At 37.1% G+C, this 12009-nt stretch overlaps 2 protein-coding genes across 2 annotated transcripts; both read left to right on the forward strand.

Moving 5' to 3' along the window:
• The first annotated feature begins 2201 nt into the window (after positions 1 to 2201).
• Positions 2202 to 4460, forward strand: LOC146135509 (uncharacterized). Its single transcript, XM_083395974.1, has 3 exons — positions 2202 to 2343; positions 3173 to 3334; positions 3811 to 4460. The coding sequence occupies exons 1-3, from the start codon at positions 2266 to 2268 to the stop codon at positions 4024 to 4026; spliced, it is 456 nt and encodes a 151-aa protein (XP_083252100.1). The 5' UTR covers positions 2202 to 2265; the 3' UTR covers positions 4027 to 4460.
• Positions 4461 to 8467: 4007 nt separating this feature from the next.
• On the forward strand, positions 8468 to 11704 carry LOC146135510 (ficolin-1-like). Its single transcript, XM_083395774.1, has 5 exons — positions 8468 to 8497; positions 8958 to 9054; positions 9791 to 9887; positions 10370 to 10437; positions 11439 to 11704. Exons 1-5 carry the CDS (start codon positions 8471 to 8473, stop codon positions 11702 to 11704), a joined length of 555 nt encoding a protein of 184 aa, XP_083251900.1. The 5' UTR covers positions 8468 to 8470.
• The last annotated feature ends 305 nt before the right edge of the window (positions 11705 to 12009 follow it).

Below are 12009 nucleotides of genomic sequence, written 5' to 3' on the forward strand. Positions count from 1 at the left end.
AACCTTCGCATGCTGCTTAAATTATCCCGTTAATAGAGATTTGTTGTTTTAGACAAGTCGTTATAACAAACTAAACGTAGGAGGGCGCAGAGTGCTGCCTTGTGCTTCTGACAGATGTTGCAAGTTGGGCGAAAGCAGCAGCTTGCAGACTGTGCAGAGTAGCATGTTATGCACCGGCTTTGGACTCTCATATAGCTGGCTTATATGGCACGCAGCAGTCAGAAAAACAGTATTGTACAGCTAGCTAGTCATGTCAGCGCACCAACGTTAAGCCACGAGTCATAATACAATGAATAAGGATCAGTCATCTACTGTACATTGTCCAGTACATGCACATTGTGTAGGTCACTGCCTGTTTGCCAGATGCGAAAGCAACGCCTAAGCTTACTGAAGGCTTTGCATTGTTTTGCCTCGCATCTGCAATTTGCATAGCGCTGTTTAAAGCGGAAGCCTTAGTAGCAGTCATCAGCCAGTGAATGAAGCTTACAGTAGAGAACACTATAACCGTCAGCGGATTCAAATAAACCTGATAAAATACATGGATTGTCATGCAAATACTTAAAAAAAGTCAGAGCACAGCTTTAAGTTTTTGTTAAGCTACCTGAAGTTTTGCCAAAATATTTGACAACATTTGTATACGTTAGAAATATAGTATATATAGCCTTATTCTTGTACCATTAGTACTATCAAAATATAGTTTAGGAATCTTTTAGTTAATTCCAATGGTTTACTTTAAAGTTCAATTGAATAAAGTGATTTTAATAGCCGCCAATGTAGCCTAACGCTCATCAATCTTTTGTGATGTATTACGATGAATCTCTTCATATAAGTACTGTAGCCTAGTTATATATTAACCTAATGCATAATTAACTCGTTCAGCTTTTGTGTCTTTTGTTATTATAGTTATACGTTCATTGGTAGGCCTAGTAAAAATTGAAATAAGCCAAACACAGTTTAGCAAAAGTGGCTAATAACGCTAATGTTTATTTGTTATTTTATTAGGGTGTTTCGTTTTTTCCTTAAAGCTAAAAGCTAGCGGTATAATTTTGCATGTCCATAGAAGTGAAGGTAAAACATATAAACAACCAGTATGAGTACATTTTGTAAATGACTATCACACTTTTAAATGAAATAAGTCGGAAAACCAACTAACAGTGCCAACAGTACGAACCTCTGGCAACAGACCGCAATTCGTTATTGCATTGAAGTCGCGGCTTAGGCAGCTTTCTAATCTCCGTGCAAAGTGCAGTTGCCTGTCACTGCAAAGAGCGCAGGATGATGTAAGAGAAATCGGCGCTGGTCTAGAATCCTGCACCACATTTATTTTAACAGTAACGAAACAAGTTGTCAAACTTGAAATTTTAGGGATGGCAAAATATGTAAGAATAAATATAATAATAATGCTTGACCCACCCAAACCCAAGCGCTAACTCTCACCCTACCCCCAAATATTGTTAGCTGTATTTACCCCGGGCGTTAATGTGGTGGGATTCTGGACCAGCACCGGAAAGTCTTATATATAATCGAGTAAATATAACGTTGCATTGTGCTATATCAGGTGCTTTTATTTTGATTAGGTCGCTAAACAGATGCCAGCCGGTGCAAAGGAAACGTTTGTTTTGAGATAACCACTCGAACCAGTATGTATTCCACATTTAAGGATGCTTTGAATTTAAATGATGTTTAGCAGCCAGAATGCAATACTGTTAGTAGTAACAGTGATTATAGAACTTGCACTCGTTAAATGGTGAAAATAAAAGCTGAAAATAGGCCAATCTTATCATTGCCAACTAGTTGTTGTAATTCGGTCAATCATTAATTTTTAGTGTGCCGTGTTGGCCTACACGTTACTTACATGCACAGGTGGTTATTTTTACAGAATGTTTTTGCCTGTTTAAGGTGTTTTTTTTAATTCCAACAGATTTCTTGATGGCACAACGACAGCCTACAGTTTAGGTTTTCAAACTGAAGGACAATGAGTCCAGGATAACAAATTAAGGATGTATAAACTAGCAAAATGTCAGAAAAACAAGCAAACCTCAGACACTAAGAATATTGTATTTATAAGTTTCAGTTAGTAAGTTTTATATTTGGGTGTTGAATAAAAGATGTACTCACGGTTTTCAATATAGTACCCATTTTCAGAAATGTGTTTTGCCTGTTTAAGATGTTTTTTTTTTAATTCCAACAGATTTATTAATGGCACCACGATAGCCTACAGTTTAGGTTTTCAAACTGAAGGAGTTCAGGATATCAACGTTGGCAATGAAACAGGGCTCAAATAAACCGAAGCTAAACACAACCTTAAGAAAGAAACGGCGCGAAGCGTTTTACAACCAACAGGTAAACCCCGCAGTCAAATGCTCAACCATTTGGTTTTTGTGTTCGGTCGTGGCCAACATAAAAGCATGTTACAGGTATTGCTGTTGTTGCTGTGTTATGCTGACATTATTTGCTTTTGTACAAGCCACCAAATATAGCGTATGCACCGAATATAGCGTGTTCTCATCAGAGCTGAAACTGGAAAAATTTTCTGACAGAAAGTGGACAATTTTTCTGACAAATGCATGAAAATATTTTAAAATGATGTCACAAAGTTACGCCAAGTTGCCTCAGACAAACAAGTTACCTCAGAAAACCTAAGGTTATCGCTCAACGTAGTGCGCACTATTATGCAACTGAAAACCTAATTTACATACATTCAAGGAGATGGCGGGCTGCTGAAAAAGAACATGGCCTATGAACTTAAAAATTTAAAAAGCAAAAAACGAAAACAGGTATTTCGCTATATGTTACGTTTTAATTGTTTTCACACTAAAATATCGCTTCTGTTCGTGTAAGTTGAACAATTTTAATAATTATACAATTCAGTTTGATGCAAATGACTTGGACTTCGCTTACTTTTTTGCAAATGATTTGGCTTTAAAGAACTAGTGTGTATTCAAAGAAAACACTTTAATTAAAAGTTAGTTAGACTCCATTTAACTTTCACACTTTTCGGACCGAAATAAACAGAGTTATGAAGTCTATTTGTATTGTGACGTCACTTTATGACGTCATTTTGGAGCATTTCTTGCCTACCGGGGTCCATGCAAAGCAAAAAAAATGTAGGGGTCCGCGGTTAAAAAAGTTTAAGAACCCCTGCTTTAGATAAACGCCCAATGGATTTTAGACGAAAGCAAAAGAACCAAAGCTGATGATGAAGCCTGATCATTGCAAGGCCGACGCTGTGCGAAGAATAATCAGGATTGTTCTCTGTGACATCCGAAACAACCCAGAATTTCTCAAGCATTTTGCAACACAGAAGGACGACGGCGCTTTTCTCCAAATTAAGGTTAGAAACATCACATCCGAATAACCGCCTGCTCGTTGCAATATACCACGCTGTAAAAGGCTTCACTCGCTATGTATTTGTTTACATTGCTAAATCTGTAACCGGTAAATGTTGCGTCAAATGATACAACGTTTGCGCCAGTGCGGCGCATCAATAAAGAAACATACATTAATATGTTTCCTATATGTATAAATATATATATATATATATATGTTAATTTACTCTAAGCCAGCAATACAGACCGGTAACTGTTAGGAATTACGATCGCGGCCGCATATATACTTTTTGTGGAACTAGATGAAGTTGATAAATCCTTAAACGAAGGAAATATAAATAATATTATACAATAAAAAACTTTTATACAATAAAAAAAACGAGCAGGGGTGTCCAACAAGCGGCACACGTGTCAAATGTGGCACGCGACGTAATAGAAAATGCACGCAAGCCCATGGCCTGTTAACGACACTGTTATACAGTCGCAATCTTCCGCCGAGGAATCGCCACGGCAAAATTCGACGCAAGCTCCGAAGAGAAAAAAAGCAAAGCGCTGGCAATCGACTGGACGACGACGAAGAAAAAGAGGAGGGTCATCTTCCATTCACCAGGAAGCGACTGGTTGTTCCTCCGACGACGATTTCGACTTCCCTGTTTTTCGTGACAATCGACTCTGGCTCCCAGGGCAGGAAAGTTGAGGAACCCCTTGGATTGACGAAAACTCCAGGTTTTAGCGATCAGACGTTTACACTATTGAGGCGTGCGATGCTTCGCGGTCTATTTCGCACTTACATCAAAATGCGCAAGGTAAACACAATTAGGACTTTGTTAACTAAATGTTCACACTCCCTAAACATTTTGCCGAATGACGTGATTTCTATGGCCGATTGATGAAGAGCTGTTGAAAAAACTATACCGTCAAAGGTAATGTGTTTTAGATTTAACAGCCAAAATTTGTTTACGATGAGGAAGATTAGTTACTTTTTGATATGTTTTCCTTTTTTTAAGGGGTAACTCAGCTTCACACGTAAGAAAAACTATGGTTGAAATGCTCAAATAAATTTAGTATTGAACCGAGTGGATGCCATCCTAATTATCAAACCAGTAGAAATATTATAACTCGGCATCAGGTATCGGCTCCAATATTGTATATTGTCGGATATCCCTCGTGTCAACCGCACTTTATATGTATGCGACGCATAACCTTATGCGGATAATCAGTGTTTTTTTAAGGTGTTTTGGGGGACCGAAACGATCCCATCCAACCATCCAAACCAAACCTTAAAAAAAACCTGCGGATAATTACTATCACTCTTTGTAGTGATGAATAAAATGGTTTTATTTCTTTTGATCAAACACCTTTATTTTTTTTTTACCGTTTTTACGATTTCAAGCCTTTTGCAAAATATGGGACCAATTTGTTTTATGGTGAACATGCTTTTCAAGGAAAAGCAGCACCCTAAAACGAAAGCCCATAAGTTTATCTTTCGAAAATCTAGAATATTAGCTATATTATGGAATAGTATAGAACTTTGCACTGGAGTTTCCAATATGAAACCCGTTTTGTCAGTTTGTTATTGGTTAATTTCCACGTTATTCAGATTAACATTTTCTCACAATTGTGCCTATTTATATTCATTAAATGTTAAGAGGGGAAAATCTCAATGGTTTACTTATACACAAACAACAGATCCTAATAAACCCTGATAAACGCCGGGCATAAAATATATAGATTGTTTTGTTCACTTAGATCCCCATTTTTCAAAACATATATAGTGTGGTCTTCTGCAATATAGGATATTATTTATAGATAAGGCACCCTTGTATTACTTATCTTTACCGAAATCTTGTTTTAGGAATTGTTTTCTGACAACACACATTGTTGCTTTTACTGCAAGATTCTTTTGTTTTTTTGTTTGTAAAACTAACATATTTTTATGCTCGCGTTTTGCTTTCTGTGTTGTGTTTTATGACGCTATTCTGAGTATTTATTTGCGTTTGTTTTTTTTTTTTGTTGCATTTTCTAACGCTTTTTGGGGTATTCAAATGAAGAATACAAGTTGTAAGTAACTGTTTTCGTCAGTTTTTAAATTAAATAATTTGGTATGGCCTGATTTATTTTGATATATGTTTATACTGGTTCGTTAAATATTGTTTTGGTCCGCTTGGTTGCTTGGTCTGGTAAAACAATCTTACTGAAACTTTAGGTCTTAAATTAAGTTAATTGGATAAAGAGTAATATAAAATTGAAATTTAAAAATTAATGATTGACAGAGATGACCAAATAAACGATGTATAACTATATTAGATAATCTACAAATAGGAGGTTATTTATATCTATTAAAAAAATATTATCAAATATAAAGTAGACCTAAGGCCATCGCGAAATCATCGAATCTGTCGATCAATGTTACAAGTAGTTCGAATCTTACTGCAGGCCAGGTGTTTTTTCAAGCCTGCTCTGCTTGCATCATTGCTCGACAGATTCGTTGAGTCTGCGATGGCTTTCGGTGTACTTATGTTACGTAAGCCGTAATCGTTGGTCAAAAAGGAGCTTCAGAAGGGCTAGATCACAGTTGTCAGAAGGGCTAGATCACAGTTGTTTGTTTGAACATTACTGTGTGAATCTTTCATTGACGTTGTATTGAATATATACTTTTATTTAAGTAAGACTTTCACGGAACCCTGAAAACTGGTCAACTAACCAATATGAAAGAATTTAGCCACCTATGCAGCCCTGGATTGAACTATGTATAGTCCCGGAACCGATTTACATCCTCATCGACCGAAATTCCCATGACAGCATTCACGACGAACAAATTTGTTGCAACAGACGTAGACCTGATCAACAAACGAAAAACTTACACCCTCGACTTGTCACGGCGACACGATTTGTCTTGATTTCCGAGTTAATGTCAAAGGTTACTTCGTGTTGATTTGCTTTAGGATAGTCACGACTTTGCGTGCGAAAAGGTATCCTGATTTACACGTTAGGTTATTTTCGCCCTAGAGTTGCCAGATTTTTGCAAGTCACACTAACAATAGCGACTTCATTTCAGAAAAATAAAAATTCGCTGCGCTCGTACTTAGTTAATTGCATATCAATGTTTAAGATTAAATATCCCAGTTTATATAATTTTGTTTCGAATCAAATCGATTTTGTTTGAGTCAGTTTATTGTAAAGAATGACACCTCTGGCTTGGTTTGGTAAGACAGCTATAGAGAGTCCAAGTTACAATGCATGCCAAAGTTTACGAAAATTTGCTGGTTTTTAGTATGGGAGCTAGCACAAAATCGGTCAACAGAAAACTGCTATATTTTCATGCAAACATTTTTACTACATATCCTAGGGTTTCCGAAAGTGGGGCAATTCAAAATAAGTTAATGTCTATATGTGTTAGATTTGTTATGCTTTTTTTAACGTTTATCTTTTTGCGAACAATTTATTTCTATTATTTGCTCCACTGAGATACTTTGTGGTCAATTTAATTTAGGAAACTTTAAAGACTGAGGCCAAGAAAGTGAAAGCTTATAAATTATTAATTTTCGACCGGCTATGTAGAGTTTTGCAATTACACCAAGCAGCTGCACAACCACGCGTATCGCGCTGGATAATCGAACGATTTTTTTTGTTTCCGATATCTTATTTGCTTTGTATATTACCGACATTGGAATGATTAGGCTTCCTTCTTGTAGTTTTTTTCCTTCTTGGAAGTTTTTTTTAAAACTTGAAGTTTTTTGGACAACGCTGAGAAACCTTATAATCCTTCGCCTTCCAAGTGGCTTGCCAGATTCTAATCTACTGGGTTGTTTTCTTAGTTCTTCGAACCCTTTTAAAGCATGTACTATAAAATACTAGCTTTATAAAAATCAATCAAAAATGAACCATTATTTTTAAAAGTGCTTACTAGGTAATGTGCAATAGTAGGTAAATACTGGACTTCGAACGTGTAATATGGCAATTTTTACGTAAAAGATTCTCTATAAGTACGTACTAAAATGCCGTTTGAAAAAAATCACTACAGGATAGAATTTTTTTTGCCTGGATTGAACGTTTCTCGGTTAGTCTTTTCTAATCCATATACGAAGTGTGTCATTATTGTTGGTCAGTACGACTTTGAAAGCGCTAGGTCACCAAACATTACAGTTGCATATAAACCAGGCCTGGAGTCTATGTTTCTCAACACTTGCAAAAAATATTTTCCAGTAAATTTTTTGTGTTACAAATACGGCCCCATAGCTTACGTAACAATATGCTGACGTCACGTTTATCAATCCTGCTCGGATTGCTGTGCTTTGGCGCCAGCCAGCGGACAAAGAAAGTCGTGATGACCTGCGATGCCCCGGTCGGGGCGCTGTATGACCTTCGACCCGCTCCCAGTGTTCCAGGCAAGAAGGGACCCCAAGGCCCAGCAGGCGTCCCGGGTTCTCCAGGCCCCGCCGGGCCACGCGGACCCCCTGGTCCCAGCGGGCCACCAGGGACTTCCCCTATAAGCGGTACTCTAATGCAGACTATTGCCAGGCTGGAGGAAAGGGTCGAAATACTTGAAAAGCAACTGACGCTAAGTCCAGGTAAGTTTGCGTTTTACTTACACCTGACGTCGTTTTTTACGTTGCATCTAAATAATTTGTGCATAACGTTTGATGTGCACTGTAATCCTATAGGCTAAGTAATTTGACTCCTTCTTTACCGTCAAGCAACAATAGAGCGAAAGCTAGATGCTCCTCCTGTCAAGCTTGCTTCTGTATGATTTCTCTCGTGTGAATCTTCTGCATCGTTCACTCATTAATTTGGTCATTTTATTTAATTTTATAAATATTGCATATTGGACTAACAAAGCCACCTGTACTTAGAGATAAAAACGATAGAAATCAACATTTTCTTGGCCTGTGAAATTAATATCTTAAAACTTATTCCAGCGGGCTGCAGTGTACCTAGGTTTGCTATACAATTCTGTGCGCTTAGAGTAACGGTTAGTTGAAAAAAACTAAGTAAAACAGTTGAACCGTTTCTGTGTCTTGTATTTGGAAGCTCGTTTACGTGCGTCTGCGAAAGATTGCAGCGACGCTAGAGCAAAGGGCCTGGTTACTTCTGGCTTGTACAACTTCACAACTCCTACGAAGTACCAGTGCTACTGTGACATGACGACCGACCATGGCGGATGGACGGTAAAAAAGTTTGCGTTTAAGTTTGCGTCAATAAATTTTTTGGATGCCGTTTTTTTCAGACCTAACATTTTTTTCTGTTACATTAAAAGAATGGTTATACACAAACAAAGTGTAAATGCACACCAAAAGCAAACAACTTTACTCTAACAACATCGTCACTTTTGAATTGTATAGAATTAAACTTGGCGACAGTTTAACATCGTCGGAAAGTTACACCATCACTTTCGTTTAAAAAAAACCACATTTCTTTCTATTTTGCAAAATGTCGACCATAATAATGCAAATAGAAAAAAAAAAAAAACATATATAGCAACTGTTCAAACTTTAATGATATAGCTTTATAATGAGTTTGCAGATATTTTTGGCTTTGCAATTTGTTATCAAACTACATTACAGATCCGTGCATACTGTAAGTGTAGTGTACCCAAATTCAATGGTATAATTTTGACATTTTCTACAGGTGTTTCAACGGCGTTTCGATGGCTCGGTGAATTTCTATCGCGACTGGAATGACTATGTGAAGGGATTTGGAAATTTGTCCGGAGAATTCTGGCTCGGTAAGAGTCTCTGTTTAAAATTGAGCAATTTTTATCAACTGACTTGTATAGGTGTTCCGCAAAACATTGTTTAAGGTGCGACAAATATGACTACACTCAAACATTCACTAAGTTTATTCATAAAAGGCATTCAACGCAACAACAGCCTTAGCCTAACTTAATTTATTCATACCGTAACCTGCTGATAGTATAAAAAATATATATACTTGGGTACACTATGCACGGATCTGTAATGTAGCTTGATAATAAATTGCAAAGCCCTAATTCCTAATTAAATCAGTTAATGTGATTAAATGAAGATAGTGCAGGGTGTGGCAGAAAAACCTATCACATTTCAAGCTAGTAAAAATAGACCAAATTCATAAGAAATTCAAAAATTGATTGTCTCATCTCAACGTCAAAATGTTACCATTTGATGTTTTTCTGTATAAAAGATTGCATCTGGTAGGTGGCGCCCTCGAGTTACAGAATTCCCGTTTGTAATGAAATCTTCCGCAATAAATGCGCGGTGTTCGCCAGTCAAGGCCATTTTAAATACAGATCCAAAATTTTTGGTACAGTAACAATTTGAAATGTGGTAGGTTTGTTGACGCACCCTGTACAAGTTTATATCTAATTATTAACACATATACAAATAAGAGTTTTTTAATAGGTGTAAACGCCTTAGCGCTGTCAAACTTTGCCATCATTTTATCGGTTTATGTTTTGTGTAGTATGCTATTGTGCTTGTATGTAGGTTTGGATATGCTGCATAATATAACAAGCAGTGGAGATTACGAAATGAGAGTTGACCTGGAAAATTATGACTTGCCAAACGAATACGCAAAATACAGGTTCGTAACATCGGGAAGAGGTGGTCTGCTAGTTATAACAATAGAAGCGTGTGACATCTTTAATTAAGGGCATATAGTCACCTCTCTAAATAACTAGAAAAAGAAAAATGTTTGGTAATAGAAATAGATTATTTTGTTTCTATTAACGCCTAAAATCTATAAACAAACATCATAGATGTATACGTATAGGGAGAGATGACTTGCTGTTAACTAAATACTCTGTTTCGTGGATCACCTGTATAATCATGTAAAGTGAATTTGCGCATCATATTCAAACTTTATCCTGTTTTTAAAAAGTATTTCTACCCGCTCTCTAAACTCTTTCAATAAATGCTTAAATACATGAATAAAACATCAGGCAATTGATTACCAGGTAACTACCCGATGAATACTCTGAACTAAATATAGCCTTTACCACATTAAATGGCATTAGGCCTACTTTGTTGTATTCTTTGTAATACAGTTCAAGTTATTTTTCACAGTGGCTTTCGAGTCGAATCACCGTTTACCTATTACCGACTTTCAATCGGAGGATATAGTGGAAACGCAGGTATTTAGAACTATAAATGATGGAAGTTATACGTTTAATAACTTTCTTCAATTCCCTTCAGGCAGTAAAGTAGCTTCGTATTGTGGCTAATTGTTAACTAACATTGGTTTGTTACAAAGCTTTAAAATTGCTCACGGCAAAACTTCCTCGGGAATCTCCAAGGTTTGTGTAGGTCGTTTACCATTTTAATTTTTCCAGTTGCTACACAATTCTTATCTAGTTAATGATAGTTTTATATTGGTAAAGATAAATCGACTCCATTTTGGTCATATGCTGTGCGAAAATGCGTTTTATTCATTGCCAGAAGATTCATAACGTCAAGTTTCTGCCAAACGTTACACTGTTGCTCTTATTTTTTTTCAGCATTATTTTTGTTGCCGCTAGATGCTGATGCTGAACAAGGATAATGTAATACAGAACCAAAACGTTGTACAGGCCCATACTGAATTCACGAATACTTTAGATCCAAAGTTGCATCAATAGAGACCTTAGCTTGAAATAACTTATTATTAAAAATGAAAACAGTTTTGTTTTTATCCGAGAAATTTCCGCTTTGCCATATAATTTACATTCACAGTAAACAACAACAGCGATTTTAGTTCAATCCGCAGTTTGTATGTCAGATTACATAACACCAGACCCGATACTCAATTCCAAGAGGAATCATCACTATAATTGACCGTTACTATAGGGTGGTATCGGTGCAAAAATAATAGTAAACATTTCACCCTGCTGGTTTGCCATCCACAATTCCACATTGAAAAAATAATCAGAAATTTTGGCTTAACACTTGAACGCAACTCAGCTATTTAATTCTAAAGTAAATTATGTTTTACAGCTTTAAGAAATTACTCTGTAAGTTTTTTGTGTCAATTTTAGTTTTGTCTTAACGAATTGCTATTGGATCAGACAGAAAAATTTTTTTCGGTGTGATAACATTAAAGTATGAACAAAATGTCTAGAAACTAGAAAATTCACAGCTTTCGGTTGTTTCTAAACAGGCGACGCGCTCAACGTGCACAGCGGCATGATGTTCACGACGCGTGATCAGGATCACGACGGCTGGCACGGCGTGAGTTGCGCCAAGGTGCATCACGGCGCCTGGTGGTACAACGCCTGCCTGCACTCCAACCTGAATGGTCGCTACTCGACCACCAAGGCAGTAGGCACCGACTACAACCAGTGGGGCACCGGCAAGTACTTTTCGCGCAAGGCCAGCACCATGATGTTCCGCAAAAAGAAGATCCAAGGACCTCCGATGGTGTGAGGATTCGCATGGTTTTCTAGAGGCACAGTACAGACATATTTTGATGCTTTGCTTTAATCTTGAAACGAACAAGACGGACCAAAATGTGTATATATGAGTGTATATACATATGTGTGTGTGTGTGCGTTTGGGTGTTTGTGTGTTTGTATGTTTGTGTGTTTGTGTGTTTGTGTGTTTATTTGTTTGTTTGGGAGTTTGTGTGCTTGTGTGTTTGTGTGTTTGTGTATGTGTGTTTGTGTGTGTGTGTTTGCGTGATGTGTATGTGTGTGTTTGTGTGTGTGTGTGTGTGTGTGTGTGTGTGTGTG

This window comes from Ascidiella aspersa, chromosome 8 (genome assembly GCF_963924565.1).
Source record: "Ascidiella aspersa chromosome 8, kaAscAspe10.2, whole genome shotgun sequence".
Lineage (NCBI taxonomy): Eukaryota > Metazoa > Chordata > Ascidiacea > Phlebobranchia > Ascidiidae > Ascidiella > Ascidiella aspersa.

Excerpts from the sequence above, each read along its gene's own strand:
- LOC146135509 (XM_083395974.1), top strand. The coding sequence starts at position 2,266 with ATGAAACAGGGCTCAAATAAACCGAAGCTAAACACAACCTTAAGAAAG. Across the intron at positions 2,344-3,172 it reads AAGCGTTTTACAACCAACAG|ACGAAAGCAAAAGAACCAAA; the intron begins GTAAACCCCGCA and ends AATGGATTTTAG. Across the intron at positions 3,335-3,810 it reads GCGCTTTTCTCCAAATTAAG|TCGCAATCTTCCGCCGAGGA; the intron begins GTTAGAAACATC and ends ACTGTTATACAG.
- LOC146135510 (XM_083395774.1), top strand. The coding sequence starts at position 8,471 with ATGACGACCGACCATGGCGGATGGACG. Across the intron at positions 9,055-9,790 it reads GTCCGGAGAATTCTGGCTCG|GTTTGGATATGCTGCATAAT; the intron begins GTAAGAGTCTCT and ends GCTTGTATGTAG. Across the intron at positions 9,888-10,369 it reads AACGAATACGCAAAATACAG|TGGCTTTCGAGTCGAATCAC; the intron begins GTTCGTAACATC and ends TATTTTTCACAG.